Source organism: Sus scrofa, chromosome 1 (assembly GCF_054392235.1).
Source record: "Sus scrofa isolate SSC_HxYL_T2T_F1_AM1 chromosome 1, Sscrofa_HxYL_maternal_Yorkshire_Landrace_v2.0, whole genome shotgun sequence".
NCBI lineage: Eukaryota > Metazoa > Chordata > Mammalia > Artiodactyla > Suidae > Sus > Sus scrofa.
In genome coordinates this window covers 227,997,874-228,014,272 of record NC_139383.1, presented here as the reverse complement: position 1 = coordinate 228,014,272, position 16,399 = coordinate 227,997,874, and the positions used below count along the sequence as shown (strand labels likewise).

The following is a 16,399-nucleotide window of genomic DNA, read 5'->3' as shown; positions in this document are numbered from 1 at the left end:
TCTCACATTATCATGTTCCATCACAAGTGACCAGACATGGATCCCAGTGCCATACAGCAGGATCCCATTGCTTATCCATTCCAAAGACAATAGTTTGTATCTGTTAACCCCAAATTCCCAATCCCTCCCACTCCTTCTCCCTCCCTCATTCCCTCTTGGCAACCACAAGTCTGGTTTTTTTTTGTTTGTTTGTTTGTTTTTTTGTCTTTTTGCCTTTTTCTAGGGCTGCACCTGCGGCATATGCAGATTCCCAGGCTAGGGGTCTAATCGGAGCTGTAGCCACCGGCCTACACCAGAGCCACAGCAACACAGGATCCGAGCTGCGTCTGCAACCTACACCACAGCTCACGGCAACAGCGGATCCTTAACCCACTGAGCAAGGCCAGGGATCGAACCTACAACCTCATGGTTCCTAGTCAGATTCGTTAGCCACTGAGCCACGATGGGAACTCCAAGTCTGTTCTCCATGTCCATGATTTTCTTTTCTGTGGAAAAGTTCATTGTGCCATATATTAGATTCCAGATATAAGTGAAATCATATGGTATTTGTCTTCCTTTGCTGCAATTGGTAATATTTTACAGTTTTTAGTGTATAAGTCTTTCAACTCCTTGGTGAAGTTTATTTCTAAGTATTTAGGATTGTTTGCTTGATTTTCTTTGCAGATAGTTTATCAGTGTTTAGAAATGCAACTGATTTTTGTATGTTGATTTTAGTGTCCTGCACCTTCATTGAATTCATTAGTTCTAATATTTTTTTGTCTTTGTTTTGATGGCATCTTCAGGATTTCTGTGTATAAGAACATGTCATTTGCAAAAAGAGGTGGCTCTGCTTTTTCCTTTCCAATTTAGATGCTTTCTATTTTTTTTTTTTTTTTTTTTTCCTGCCTAATTGCTCAGGCTAAGGCTTCGGGTACTATGTTAAATAGGAGTGGCAAGAGTAGGCATCCTTACTTTGTTTCAAATCTTATAGGAAAAATTTTCAGTTTTTCACCATTGAATGTGATGTTAGATGTGGGCTTTCCTTATATGGTTTTTATTGGGTTCAGGTAAGTTTTTTTCATACTAAATTCATTGAGAGTTTTCATTCATGAAAGAATGTTGAATGTTGTCAAATGTTTTTCTGCATCTACTGAAACAATGATGTTATTTTTATCCTCCATGCTGTTAATGTGGAGTATCACAGTGATTTGCATATGCACCATTCTTGCATCCAGGGATAAATCCCACTTGGTCATGTTGTATGATTATTATGTACTGTTGAATTCACTTTGCCAGTATTTGTTGAGGATTTTTGTATCTACGTTCATCAGAGATATTGGCCTATAGTTTTTTTTTCTTGTGTTGTCTTTGTCTGGCTTTGGTGTTAGGATGATGCTGTTCTTATAAAATGAGTTTGAAAGTGTTCCCTTTTTGATTTTTTAGAAGTTTAAGGATTGGAATTGATTCCTCTTTTTTTTTTTTTTGTCTTTTTGCTATTTCTTGGGCCGCTCCCACGGCATATGGAGGTTCCCAGGCTAGGGGTCAAATCGGAGCTGTAGCTGCCAGCCTACGCCAGAGCCACAGCAACGCAGGATCCGAGCCGCGTCTGCAACCTACACCACAGCTCCCGGCAACGCCGGATCGTTAACCCACTGAGCAAGGGCAGGGATCGAACCCGTAACCTCATGGTTCCTAGTCGGATTCGTTAACCACTGTGCCACGACGGGAACTCCTTTTTTTTTTTTTTGTGATTCCTCTTTAAATGTTTCATAGAGTTCAGCAGTAATGCCTCTGATGAAGCCATCTGGTCCTGGGTTTTTCTTTGTTGAGAAGTGTTTGATATTGATTTTTTGATTACTGATTCAGTCTGTTTACATGTTATTAGTCTGTTCAAGCTCTCTGTTCTTGATTTAGACTTGGGAATTTATGGGGGTTTATTTATTTCTTCTAAGTGGTTCAATTTAATGGCATATAATTGTTCATAATAGTCCCTTATGATCTTTGTTGAGTTCTGTAGCATCAGTTGTAATGTTTCCTTTCATTTCTGATTTTATTTGAATCTTCTTTCTTTCTTAGTCCAGCTAAGGGTTTGTCAATTTCTTCTGTCTTTTCAAAAAACCAGCCCTCAGTTTTGTTTTTTTTTTTTCCCATTGTTTTTCTGTTTCATTATTTTCTTCTGCTAATTTTGAATTTGGTCTGTTCTTTTTCTTGTGTAAAGCTAGGCTGCTTATTTGAGATCTTTCTTCTTTTGTACAAATAGTGTAAGCACTTTATTGCTATAAAATTCCTTCTCCATACTTCTTTTGATATGTTTGCCTTCATTTTCCTTTGTGTCTAGATATTTTCTTTTTCTTTTTTTTTTTTGTCTTTTGTCTTTTTTTTTGTTGTTGTTGTTGCTATTTCTTGGGCCGCTCCCACGGCATATGGAGGTTCCCAGGCTAGGGGTTGAATTGGAGCTGTAGCCACCGGCCTACACCAGAGCCACAGCAACGCGGGATCCGAGCCGCGTCTGCAACCTACACCACAGCTCACGGCAACGCCGGATCGTTAACCCACTGAGCAAGGGCAGGGACCGAACCCGCAACCTCATGGTTCCTAGTCGGATTCGTTAACCACTGCGCCACGACGGGAACTCCTAGATATTTTCTAATTTCCCTTTTGAACTGTTTGTTCAAAAGTGTGTTTCTAATTTTCATGTATTTGAGCCCCCCCCCTTTTTTTTTGCTGTTCACAGTATCTAGTTTCTTTCCATTGTGGTTGGAATACTTGGGGTGATTTCAGCCTTCTTAAATTTGTTAAAACTTGTTTTGTGACCTACCATGGGATTCTGGAGGATGTTCTTGTGTGCTTGAGAAAAATGTATGTTCTACTACTGGTAGGTGGAATGTTCTATGTGTTTGTTAGTTCTATTTGTTGTGTTGTTCAAGTATAGTGTTTCCTTGTTGATTTTCTTTTTGAATGTTCTATCCATTATTGAAAGTGAGGTAGTGAGGTCTCCTATTATTGTATTACTACTGTCTGTTTCTCCATTCAGATCTGTGCATGTTTGTTTTTTATACTTAGGTGCTCTCATGTTGAGTGCCTATATTTATAATTGTTATAACTTCTGGTTCAGTTGACCCTTTTATTGTTATGTAATGATCGTTGTGACTTCAAAGTCTTTTTTTACTTAAAGCAAAAAAAAAAATACTTTTGCTTGATTTAAGTATATTCACCTCTTTGTATGGACTTTCTTTTTCCATGCCTTCACTTTTAGCCTGTTTATGTCCTTTTATCAAAGTGAGTCTTGTGGACAGCAGTAGCTGAATCTTGTTTTTACCCATTCAGCTACTCTTTCTTTTTTGATTGTGGAATTTAATATATTTGTAGCTTATATGCTTTATTCTTAAGCCTCAGAGTGACTCTGAGTTCACTTACATCCTCTTCTCCAGAAGAAGAAACTGAGATTTCAAATGCTTAAGGAATTTGTTCCCATGTCACATTGCTAATAATGGGATTTCAACCCTGTCTCTGTGGTCCAGGCTTTTAACCTCTGTTTTTTCCTATGGAAAGGAGAGGACATTTGGACTAAGTCTCAATGATTAGAGAATTGTAAGATGACACAAAGAAGGAGGAGTGTTTCAGGCAGAAATGTGGTCCTGTGTGGAGGGAGCAGTGCACGGTGGTTCTGGGGAGTGACAGGAAATGTGTGTGGCCTGAATGCAAGTCAGTCAAGGGTGTTTGGTAATAGAAGATAGGGCAGGAACCTATGAAGATTGGAGGCTGTGCTGAGGGGTTGGCATTCATTCTAAGTCAGTCATTTTCTTCTGGAGAGAGAATTTGCTCATTAAGTGGATAACTCTGGTGATACCTAAAGAACTTTTAGCCATTTGGGGCTCATTGTAGAAGTTTTTTTAGGTAGAAGTTTAAAAAAAAAAATGCTTCAGGAGTTCCCTTTGTGGCTCAGTGGAAACGAAACTGACTAGTATCCATGAGGACACAGGTTCAATTCCTGGCCTCGCTCAGTGGGTTAAGGATCTGGTGTTGCTGTGAGCTGTGGTGTAGGTCACAGACTTGGCTCTGATCTGGTGTTGCTATGGCTGTGGCCAGTGGCTACAGCTCCCATTCAACTCCTAGCCTGGGAACCACCGTATGCCTTGGGTGCAGCCCTAAAAAGACAAAAGACAAAAAAACAAAACAAACAAACAAAAAAAATTTATCACCTAGTGGTGATCATTTAGAGACAAAGATAATAGGGAATTATTGTGCCCTAAAGAGAGCCCATGTGGATAGTGACTGGGAGACGGGGGAGGGTTGCTTGCTGGTTTATAGAAGTCCTAGGGGCAGGAAGGCAGGATGACTTGGATGGCTTTGATGTTCCTTACTTATGCTCCTGTTCACATAGTAGCTACAGATGCTTAGGGTGGGTGTAATAGGATAGGTGGTGGTGAAGATAAGCACAGTTTTATTCATGTTGGGTTTAATGGTTGCAGGGGAAAAGGTTGCTAAGTCTAGAAAAGACTTATTAGAAATTAGGAATGAGAACTGTAACTTAGGGGTAAGGGGAGCTAGAAATAAATGGTTTAGACTCAGCTACCATGTAGAAGGCAGAGGGAGGCAGGAGGGTGGAACTCTGAGAGGGCACTAAGACTTGAAAGCAAAAGCGAAGTAAATTCTTCCAGGAAGGAAGTCTGTGGAAAAATGAGAGAGGTGAGAGGAGAATACAGAAAACCCAGCTTCTTGGAAGCCCTGGTCAGTGCCTTACAGGGCCCAGAGGAGTAAGCATTAGGATGGGGGCCAAGCTGAGGGGCTTACAATAGGCTGCTACCTGATAGCCCGGGAGCTCTTTCCAGAGTGGTAGAGACAGAGGTTATCCACCAGTACTGCATTGTAGAGTGACCGAGGGAGATGGTGAGGAGCCAAGGCCACTCTTTGAAGAATCTTGCCAGGAAAGTGAATAGAATGGAAGGGAAAGTGTTAACTTGAGGAGGAGAACTGAGACAATTCCCACCGTTTTTACTAGAAAGATTGTTAATGATTTGAGTGTTTTTATAGGTTGAGTAAAGTAGGTTTACATGTGAGGGAGACTGATAAAGTAACAAAGTGAGTAAAGCACTAGTGATGGAGTCACACAGATGTGGGTTCTAACTCTGGCTTTGCTAGTTACTGGTGGTAGGATTTTGGTCCCAAGCCGTGGTTGATGCATTTATCGTTGGACCCATTTATAATTGTGGAATTGTAATGAAGGTTACGTGACATAATAGATATGTCGTGTGTTTGGTATTTGGTAGATTGTGGCTACTGTTTTATTTTTGTAATTTGAGAGGGAGAAGATTGAAAACTGCAGACCTGTGGTAAAGAGGGCTCTAGATGGAGCTGTCTGACGATGGTTGGAAGGAGGTTGAAGGAGTTTTCAGTTTTTACCGAGTCAGGTTGGGTTCCATGATAAGGGGATCAGCAGGGGTTTGATAAGGGAATGTGCCAAGGATGGTAAAAATGTGCTATCACAGTGACATAGGGGGCCACTATGGCACTGGGCGGGAGTTTTGCCCACTGGGGCATAGTAACTGAAGATAAGAAAAAGGCTGTGGGACAGCAGTAAGGGCTCAGCTGAAGCTGAAATGTGGTGTCAGCTGTGTGGCCATGCAGCTGCATCAAGCAGCAGTTGGCAGTCTAGAAGGAGGAGTAGAGAAGGCAGGAGGGCCATTTTCATCCAGGGATGAAGGATGAGTGAGTCCGGCTGAAGGATGAGCTAGAGGGAGTATTGGTGAGGGTGTCATTGAAGTGATGGTTGGTGTGCTCCTTACTGAATAAGGGCAGCAGGATCTCACCAGCCTGGGAAAAGCACGTGGTCAAGGGGGTGGTCACACAGAGTTCGATAGAGATAGGCAGGTGTGCTGTGTAGAACAAGAAATTGTGTTGAGGAAATTGTGTTGGGGGTTTCAGATATTAAAAGTGGTAGAATTCTAGGTGCCAGCAAGATCTGGCTAAGGGCAAGTGTTGGTGTCGGGGCCAGGGGCTGGGGAGGAGGCAGCTGCCTAGGGTCAAACCATAGCTTTTGTTGGAGGAATGTCACAGAGTAGGGTAAACCACAGAGTATGCTTCTTGGGGTAATAGGGGGCTTAAAGTCAAGTTTTGTATTTATCAGGAGGTTTTGGGGTGGTCCTACTTGGAGGAAAAGATGTATGGAATGGACTCACTTTTCTGAGGCTCAGATGTTAGAATGAACAGTGTGTAGTGAGGACAGAGTAGGGTGGGTTGCATCGCTGCAGTGCAGAGAGAGCCATTGTCGAGATAAAAGATGAAACTTGAGGTGCTGCCCAAGTTCTTTGTAGGGATCATCAAGGACGGAAGAATTTATAACAAAACTTCTCTGGATTGTGGTCTGTTCTTTACATGGCTGTCCCTGGGCCCACCTGTGTGCCTATAAGGAGAAAATGGGTAGGTGGGGGAGAAATGGTTCCTGACCTGGGGGGCCCCAGGTTGATGAATAGTTACATTGACATCCCGAGGTGATGTTCAACTCATGATTCTCCAATTCTGAGGAGGTAGCAACAGATTATAGAGAAATGGAAATGTGAATTGAGTAGAGGGGTTTTGGGTTTTTTTTTTAAACTAAATATGCCTGTTCTGCCTGACCCATGTCAGTTATTTATAGCTCCACCTCATTCTCCTTAACCCTGTATTCACTGCATGAAGCATTCCAAATTAAGCTCTGTTGATGGCCATTAAGATGTCTTCTGTTTTTCACTGTTGCCAAAAATGCTGTGGTTAATGGCTTTGTACATGAAGTCCTACACACTCTTAGGACTATTTCAGTTTGTTTTTTCTCATTTGAGATTTGTTTCCTCAGTGCTGTGCATGGCAGTAAACTCTGCTTGGAATCCATTCTGTGTAGTTTGGAAATGCGATTTCTAGTGTGTGATGTATTTGTTTTGACAGAGTCCTGTGGTAGCAGCATGGGTTTTATGAAGGCTGTTGCACTGGGTTCCTGTCTCTGCTCACTGTACCAGGTGTGCAAAAGCCTTGTACGGTTTTTTTTTTTTTTTTTTTTTTTTGAAGCCTATGATGATGATGCCAAGAAATGGGGAAGACTCTCAGGTTGTACAGGGTTTTTACATAAAAGCTGAAAGAGCTTTGGTGCCCCGGGCACCTGGGTTGTAATGTTGTTCCTCCCTAGCTTCTCTCTGGTGTTCTTTGAGCCTTCCCTATGTAGACTCAGCCAGAAGGACACTGGTGAGGGCCCAAGCTCCTCCCCTTCCTTAAGGCTGGGGTAGGACATCTGAACGTTGTCTGATGCAGCACTTACTCTTGAGCCTTCCTCTAAACTCACCACCAAAAAAAAAAGTCGACACAGCACCCTTGCCCAGATCCCTGTCTTCAAACCAAACATTCCAGCCACTGGTCTGCATAGCTGCCCATTTCATAAACACCTCGAAGGAATTTGGGTTTGAATCAAGATTGCCTTTTGGCCAGTTTTGGAACCTGAGAAAAAAAGCCACCTTTGGAGAGAACTGGTTTTGTGGTTTGTTACTTTCAGGGCTAGTCAACTGTTGGGCTGAACTTGAAGGTTCAGTTCCCCATAGGAGGGCTCATGCTGGGAGAGCTAGTCCTGCTCTTTTGGGGTGTTTGTCATTTTAACAGAGGTACCCCCTCTCACCCCAAACACACACACACACACACAGACACACACACACACACAGACACACACACACACACACACACACACACACCAACATCCTCCCACCCACACACGCACTGCATCTCTCTCACTGATTGGCCTGAGAGGGAACTGGTGCTGCTTCTGCCAGCAGCTGTGACTGGACAGTGTCGTTGCTGTTTATTTATTGCCACCCACTTGCATTCTTCCCCCTGCCTGAGAGAGAAAGGAACACTCTGTTTTAGTTTTATGATGCTGTCTCAGTAGCTTGTTATTTTGAACATTAGATTAAGAAGCAGGGGTAGAGGCAGAAGAGAAGTGTGAGTTGGAATTTGTTGGACAATCTGGTTTCCTTTCTCTGACTCTAGGGAAGGTACTAAGAAATTAGTCTCCCCCCCCCCCCCCCCCGGCCCTTAGCTTTCTCTGACTTGTACCACCAGGGCGAAGGACAGGAGTTCCATGGGGACTGTATGTAACCAGGAACTTGTCTTTCTTGGGTATGTTCTAATACAGTATTCATGAATGGGCTTCAGGACGTTCGCAACCCCCTGAAATTGTCTGTAAAAGTGTGTTTCTTAAGAGAGGGTTCATAACTTTCATCAGATTCTCAGAGTTGTCTCTGATTTCTGAGAACAAAGAACCCCTACTTTGGGATTCGAATCTTGGACTAACAGTAGGAAAAGCAAGAGTGGACACTTACTGGGCTCCAGCCACATACCAGGTACCACTAAGCACTTTGCATGCATTCTTTCATTTGAGCCTCCAGACCCTGGGAGGAGAGTATTTTGATTATCCTTTTCTTACTGATGAGGAGGAGGAGGCGCCAAGTATAGCACATTAGACCCAAAATGATGCAGTTTGCTGGATTTGACCCCAGATAGTCTGTTTCTAGAAATCTTAGTTGTTCTTGGTGGGGCCTCCACCCCAAGCCAGATAGCACCATAATGGCTCTGGAAAGCAGCTGGCTTTAAAGTTCCTTTCTTTCTTTACTTTACTGCCTGGATTCTATAATAGGCTTCCACTGGTCCTGACTAATGCTGTTATCCACCTGGTTTCCACTTCTCTGGCGGTGGGGGAGTCGGGGGGGGGGGCGTCAGGGGGAGAAGATTGTCTTTGGGAAGTTGAATCTGTTTTAATTTTGAATCTTATTCTGTGACCCACTGGTCCTCAGTGTGAGCCCTGGAACCAGGAATCCGTGGTCATTGCCATAGGGTTACTGTGAGCGTAAAATAAGATGATGGTCGTGTACCTGAAAGAACTTTGGAAGCCATGAACGCTGTGGGATTATGTCAGGATAGTGACATCTGTATTCAGCTGGAGAGAGTGGGCAGCTTCAGGCTTCAGGAGGACAGAACCCTCCTGGTCCAAAGGGTATGAGACCTGGGACTGTTTGTCTAAGCTGCCTGTGGTCAAAAGTACGTTCTGGACAGAAGTGATGTAACCGTGCTGTGTGTGTGTATTGAAAAATCCCTCTTTGCTCTTTCCTCATTTTGGGTTTGTCCTTTGAGTCAAGTCAAATATTTATCGAGTATTTCTGAGTACAAAAGTAGTGTATGAGAGACTTGCAAGGGACACAGAAGTAGAGCCCCTTTCCTTAAGGAGTGTGCGGTCTCATTGAACAGCAGGGACAGCATGGGTGCATGTGAAGGGAGACGTGTGGTAAGTTCAAGTGCAGATCGCATTGGGTGCTGCCTGGAGGATTTCAGGAGAGAGGGGACTCTGGGCTAGAAGAATAAAGGCAGGCACACCAGGCTGAAGAACTTGGACTCTTTGGTTGGAAGAGGTGGGGGGTGATTGTGATGGACTGGGGGATGAGCACTGAGTGGACTAGAGGGTCTGATCCCAAGATCTGGGAAGGCCTGGAGTTACTCGGAGATTCTCCCCATCCCGAACATTTGGTGGATAGTCAGGATGGGTCAGGAGGGAGTGAGATGCCAGGCAGGTTCTTTGCACAGTTTCTGCAGCTCAAATGAAATTTTAAGTGTGTTGTTGACAGTAATTTTCAAACAGTTGGGCTGGAATGGGCAGACCACACACCTTGTTTTCCCTGTTGGACCTGCTGTGTAGGGTTTGGATCAGAGTAGTGGGAAGATCATGTGTTATTACTTCTTCATTTCTTTGGTCCTTTGTCCCATATACTTAGCCACTCCTTGACCATACATTGAATAGTCAAAGTGCTTAGTACATGCTTTTTATTTTTAATTGGGAAGAGCTAGTGTCTGTAATAAAGTCTAATTTTAGGTAGTAGTTTCCACTTCCTCAAGCACCAGTCTTTTCATTAGATTTTCTCATGCCCTTCTCCTTTCCTTTCTGAGGGTGCTCTGTGGTAAAAGTGCTAATTATCAATATTTGACCACAAGGTAGCAATTGTGAGGAGCCTGTATCATCCACAAATGGAATCGTAGACACTTAAAGAATTGACAATAGACTCTTAACGTTAAAAACAAAAACCCGTTTAGATCTTTGCAACCAGCCCCAGGATGCTCTTTCACTAATGTTGTTTTGCTTTCCCTGTCACAGTACCAGGGGGAGGATTGGGTGTGGATTAGGATTGTCCCAGGTCAGGACCAATGTGGTATCTGTTCTGCGCTTAGGTTCCTAAGAGAAAAATTCAGTGATTACAGAAGTGGGGATGGTCTGAAAATACTTCAGAGGGAGCCTGGCTCATACAGGGGCTAATTGCCTTTACTTGTTCCAAAATTGAGGTGAACCATTTCTTGGGGAGGGGGAATGGGTAGGCATTCTAGAGAAGGGTTGGCAGCTTTTATTTTGCATTTTCCAAGTGTCCATATTGTTTGTGTGTTTTCTACTAAGAGCTTTTTCTAACAATAATATACAAATTAAATAACAATACCTAATAATAAAAATAATGTAAAAATTGAGTTTTGGTACTACAAAGTGAATTAAATACGTTGGAGAATAGAATGGCATTAGAAGTCCCAGTTTGTTATTGCAGTTCCACAAATATTTGTTAACTTTATGACTGACTTTTCTCTGTTCTGGAGTCCAAGCAGAATGACACCCTTAACTCCAGGTTGCAGGTACTCAGTTCGCGTCTCACCTCAGATGGCAAACCGGATTGTGGATTCTGCCAGGAGCATCCTCAACAAGTTTATACCTGATATCTATATTTACACAGACCACATGAAAGGAGTCAACTCTGGAAAGTAAGTGTCTGTGCCTTTTCAGAGCCTAATTCTGCAGCCACTCTCACCATTTTTGTGTTCCTGTTCTGATTGAAGCTAACTGAGGTTGGTGGCCAGAAGAGGATTGATTCAGGATTTTTTTCCTTCCAACTTAGTGCCATTGTCACTACCAGGTTTCACTGACTTTTGAGTACCTATCACATGGAAAACATCAGTGTGCCCAGTGCTGGATGATGAGGGGTTGAAATGCCAGCCTAGGGGAATTAAAACCCAGCTATTAATAAACAGCACTTCAGACTTTAAATCCCATCTGCCCTCTGTTCCCACAAAAAATTAAAGTAAACAAGTTCTTCCACCCTGAGTAAATTATAGTTTAAGGAAAAAAAAACCCTTTGTTGGTCTGAGTGCCAGTTGACTTCTTTCTCCATCAAGGGGAACAATATCCCTAGAGCCAAAGAAAGTTGTTATTACAAATTTGAATTTGGTTTAGTTAGAGCGTTTGCGGAAAACCTCACTTTAGAAAATAGCAAGTTAATGACAATCTATATAATAAAAATTCCTGTTTTAGACTTGGTTGTATATTTAGAAACTGTTAAGTTAGGGAAGTAGTTAAAACCTAGTTTTTTAATTATGGAAATGTTGTGTACAGAAAAATCAAAAGGTTAATACAGCGAACACCTGTTTTTTCTTATACTCCTTATATTCTTATATTCCTACTACTTGTGGTTAACAATGAATATTTTGCCAAATTTGCTTTACTTGTATGTGGATCTCTTCATTTTTTTTTGTTTTTGTTTTTGTTGAACCATTTTCATGGGCATGCCAGGATCATTACACTTTGAATCTGAAGTTTTCAAGTTGTATCTTCCAAAAGTAAGAACATCAGAGACTGACTCTTATGGGTTAAGAAATCAATTTTTTCCTGAATTGTACCACAGCTCATCCTTTTCCATACCTCTTCCATCTGAGCTTTCTTTTAACTTCAGCAAAAGAAGGAAGGAGAGGGTAAAGGAGCAGGCGAGTGTACTGTGGGTTCTCTCTTTAGGCCCAAGGAAAAGATGAAGGTAATTTCAGAAATGCAGTGGTAGCTCATAGTCCAGAGCAACAGAGGTGGTGGTGTCAGAGGTTAGAGTTGGGAAAGGATTTGTGTGCAGAGCTGGCTCTTTCTCTGGGGATTGGAAAGGTCATTGATGGTCCCAAACCTTTGGCATATTGCTCAAACCATCGATGTTTTCCTCATTCTTAATGTGGGAGTGATAATGCATGTATCCTTAGGTTACTGTAAAGATGGAAAGACCACATATGTAAGCCACTCATGCATATATGAATGGTACATAGTAGCTGCTACAGAAATGGTAGCTGTCAATGCTGTTGTTTCTCTTCCCTACTTGGCCACAGGACTGGAGTTATGTGTCAGCTGTTCTCAGGGGGGAGGGGATGAGGAAGGGTATGGGACGGACAGGTAGCAGCAGGCAGCTGTGTGAAGGGCCTGATATCAATAGTGCCTTGTCCTCTGGCCTCACTCTTCAAAGAAGCAAAACAGAACTGAAGGCCCTGGTATCCCCAGCTAGAGTGTGGCTTTTCATGATGCCATTAACTCAGCTGGCCCTAGTGCTGTTCCAGGCCCATACCTGCTAATAATGAGTGGGAAGCTCACACGTGAATGGAAATGTGGGCATAATGTAGCCTCATGGGTTATCTATCAGCTCTAAGCTCCACTTTAAAAATTACATGTAAAACCAATGCATGATAAGCTTATGTTTGTTTTCTAAATCTCATGTTACAGATGACAAATGGTGACCTTCCTTTTTCACTATGAAATTATAAAGTCATATGCAGGTATTTCTAATTCAGTGAAGCATCCACAGAAGTTAGGCTTTTATTGAAGTCTAGGAGAGAAAGTTATGTGTGGCTGTGGCCTGAAACCTTGGGGTAGCAGCAGTTCTTGTGGCCTATATTGGCTCTATTTGTCCAGCGTGGTCCCTTTTGGATTCTCACGGTTATGACTTTTTTAAAAAAATCTAGTCCTTTACTAATTAGAAAGTTTTTGAGTCTGTCATTTGCAAACTGTACTAGTGCACATCTGCAGTGAGGTCACTTAGTGACAAGATGTCTTGTTAGCATAACTTAAAATAGGCCTGATAATACACATATGCCAAATGGGATGGGGATGAGATTGGAGTAATGTACATAGAGTTAATATGTTATCATGTTGTTTCCTATAAAACAAATGCAATATCAGATGGAACAACCTTGATTATATAAAGTTCACTGAAATTATAAGAACACACATCTCAAAAATTTCACATGGATGGAAGTTCTTAGGAGAGCAGGTAAGTGAGTTAGAGTAGTGATGGAGGCTTATCTTCTGATTTTCCCTCCCTCTACCTTCTCTTCATTTTTGCACACCACTGCCTCTGAGGCTGGGCTGAATGCCCCCTCCCTCCTCCGGTCAAGTGACTCATAGGCAACTTGCGATTGTGCTTTAAATGTCCCGAGATGTTGTGGGGTAGTATGGGGTTAGATTGTTAAGTGTGACTCAGTGTGCCCTGAAACCCATATTCTCACTGCACTCCCTTCCCTTGGCAGGTGTTATTAACCTTTGGCTGCATAGAAAATCAATTTTTTTTTTTTTAAGAAATAAGGACTGTAATTCCTGCTGTGACACAGTAGGTTAATGATCTGGCTTGTCACTGTGGTATTGCCTGTTTGATCCCTGGCCTGGTGGAGTGGGTTAAGGATCTGGCATTGCCATACCTGAGGCATACGTTGCAGCTGCAGCTCGAATTCGATCCCTGGCCTGGAAACTTCCTTCCATATGCCACACATGTGGTTGAAAAGGGGAGAAAAAGGAATTAAGGACTGACCAATACAGTTCCTCCGTATCATGAGCTCCATTTCCTCAACTGTAAGATGGGAATGGTAATATTTACCATTTATTTATTTAGTGTCTGGTCCCTAGCTCAGAACCTGGCAGAAAGTAGGGGCTAACTATCTGGAAGCCCTTGTTAGTGTGGTTCTGTGTGGTGACTGTTACAAGCTCTCACTGCAGGATCTTCTACAGTGTAGGGTGTTGGGGAAGGTAGGGGCAGGGAGGGCTAATGGAAAAAGCCATGCACATTTCCACCTCCCTTGGTTCTGCCATGTGTGCCCTCACTGAACCGTGTATATTTGTAGTATAAGCTAGTAGAAACTGTAACAAGACCTGATGTACCTGGACAGAATGCTGTCAAAAATACGTTTGTCTTCTCTTTCTTTTCACTGGTGAATGTGAACCCTACTTCTTTAACCTACTGATGCCTTTAAATCCTCAGGTCTCCGGGCTTTGGGCTGTCCCTGGTTGCTGAGACCACCAACGGCACCTTCCTCAGTGCTGAACTGGCCTCCAACCCCCAGGGCCAGGGAGCAGCGGTGCTTCCTGAGGATCTGGGCAGGAACTGTGCCAGGCTGCTGCTCGAAGAAATCTATAGGGTACGTCTTCACCCTCTGCTGGTCTGGGAGAGGAGCCATCGGGAAGCAGTTTTTTGCCTCTCATTTTATTCGGTAGCAGCTTTCTCTTCTAAGGGCCTCAGTCAAGAAGTTAACCTCTTCCTATCCATTCATGGATTAGCTAAACTAGTCAGTGAGCAGAGACCCAGCCCCTCTGGTTTGGGACATATGGCAGGTAAGTTTTAAAGCTTGGAAAGGCAGAGAACTGAAACAGTCATACGGAACAGAGAAGGTAAAAAATGAAGCAGGTTAGGTGGAGACTGGCCAACTGAAGAGCACACACTACCCTGATCGAAGCATGAATGGTCTCTCAGCCCCCCAGTTGTTGTTGTCATGGGGGAGTAGGGGCACATTCTTTTTAAGATTTTTCAAGAAAAGCTAGAAATCTGGATTTGTATGTGACAGTTAACTCAGGTGGAAAACAGTGCCAACAGGCTAGATTTTGAAAAGTACTCTGGAGCATAGAAGAATGTCTAGGCAGGGCTGGCCTATGTCAGAGCATAGTGGGGGCTTGGAAAGAATGAGAACATAGGACAAAGAAGTGACACAATGGTGAAAACAGGACTGCACTGATTGTCATTTTGCTTCTGCAGCCCTGCTGGTGGCATGCAGCTCAAACCAGCCTGGCCAAGCCTGTCCTGTCAGCTACCATAGTCATGTCTCTGTTGATGTATACAAACGGCATCACATTTGTACAGTTTTACTCAGTTTCCCGGAGATAGTTGAGGTGACCCAAAATAAGCAAGGTGGAAATTAAGAGAGGAGAGATAATGACAGGAGAAATAAGATGAGCTGCCTGAAAATTTGTTAAGATCCCATGTACATAGAAGTGAATCACAAGATTTTTGTTAGTCTGCACTGTTTTTTTTTTTGCCTTGGTTCCACCTCCAGAAAGTGAAACTTTTCCTTGACATGCAGAATCTGGGACAGGCACCAGGGATGGTCATTCCTCAGCTGTGTATGCATGCTGTGGCCACATTCTTGAGCTGAGTACTAGCAACAACTGTGCAGTAGTCCCTCCATATCCATGGAGGATTGGTTCCAGGGCCACTCCTCTCCCAGTGGGTACCAAAACCCATGGATGCTCAGGTCCTTTGCATAAAATGACGTAGTGCTGTCTGTGTGTCATTACAAGCTTGCCAGGTTCCATATCCGCAGATTCAGTCAGCCGAAATTGAAAATCAGTCTGTGGTTTTTTGAACCTGTGTCTGCAGAGGGCCGATTGTGCTTGGGGTCATTTGCTTTTGGATGGTGTTTAGTGTTTATAAATTGCTTTTTTCTCCAGCTAAAGAGCTGAAGAGCCTTTCATATCTGTACTTAGGTCTGTATTTATTCTCAGTTATTAGACATCTCTGTGGTTCTTTCCTGAAGTTTTCAAGGAACTTTTTGCCTTGTTTAATAAAAATCACATGAGCCCAGTGAAATAAAGTCAGTAAAAGTGGTACAGTGATGATATCATTCCTTAATTCTTCCTTTTGTGACTATAATTTATTAATCAGTGTGGCTGACTAATGCCTGGATCTTGGGTATTGATCCCTGCACAGGTCTCTCTAAGGAAAACAGCTTATAGCCCCAGTCTCCTTCTCTGATACATGTCAGCATTCTTTTTAGTATCTCATTGGTTGCAAGGTGGAACAAACAGGAATGAACTGTTTCAAAGTTTGTTAAAACTGCCGGCTTATTTAGTGTCCATGTAATGAAATGGAAGACGGAGAACCTATAGTTGTGTCATCAGTAGAGACTACGTTCTCTCTATTCACTATTCAGCTGTGAATTAGTAGAGGAAGGAAATATCCTATCACATGAAACCCCCCAAAGCCGGAAGTATCTCCTCACAATTCTTGTGTAGTCAAGATCTGCCCTCAGCATTTTTGATGCTAAACCAGTCTAGTGTTTGATGCTAAGTTTAGTGATTTTTGAAAGATGGGTAGTAACTAAAATTTGGGAGTAAATGACTAAGAGGTTGCCCTGGCAGTTGCTTAGTTCAGGATCTTCATCATTTAGATATTTGTGAAGAAAGACTGCAGGAATTACATGGGTCCCTCAGCCCTTTTTGACTCGTGTAGCTTTCCTTACCTTGGTCCTCTGGTGACTGGTAGGCCCTCTTTCTGATCATGGGGACACTGGACCTGGGGAAATTGGATGT

General features: G+C 42.9%; 1 protein-coding gene across 6 annotated transcripts in view; it reads left to right on the top strand.

Moving 5' to 3' along the window:
• RCL1 (RNA terminal phosphate cyclase like 1) overlaps window positions 1-16,399 on the top strand; it is a 94,633-nt gene that overhangs the window by 64,650 nt on the left and 13,584 nt on the right. For 5 of the 6 annotated variants that reach the window (XM_084986476.1, XM_084986477.1, XM_001926437.5 and 2 more), the window contains 2 exons: window positions 10,660-10,785; window positions 14,079-14,235. In XM_084986476.1, the coding sequence (XP_084842602.1) occupies window positions 10,660-10,785; window positions 14,079-14,235 (283 nt within the window). Of the gene's footprint in view, window positions 1-9,166; window positions 9,278-10,623; window positions 10,786-14,078; window positions 14,236-16,399 lie in introns of those variants that run through there. The other variant, XM_013993589.3, reaches the window with a different exon arrangement.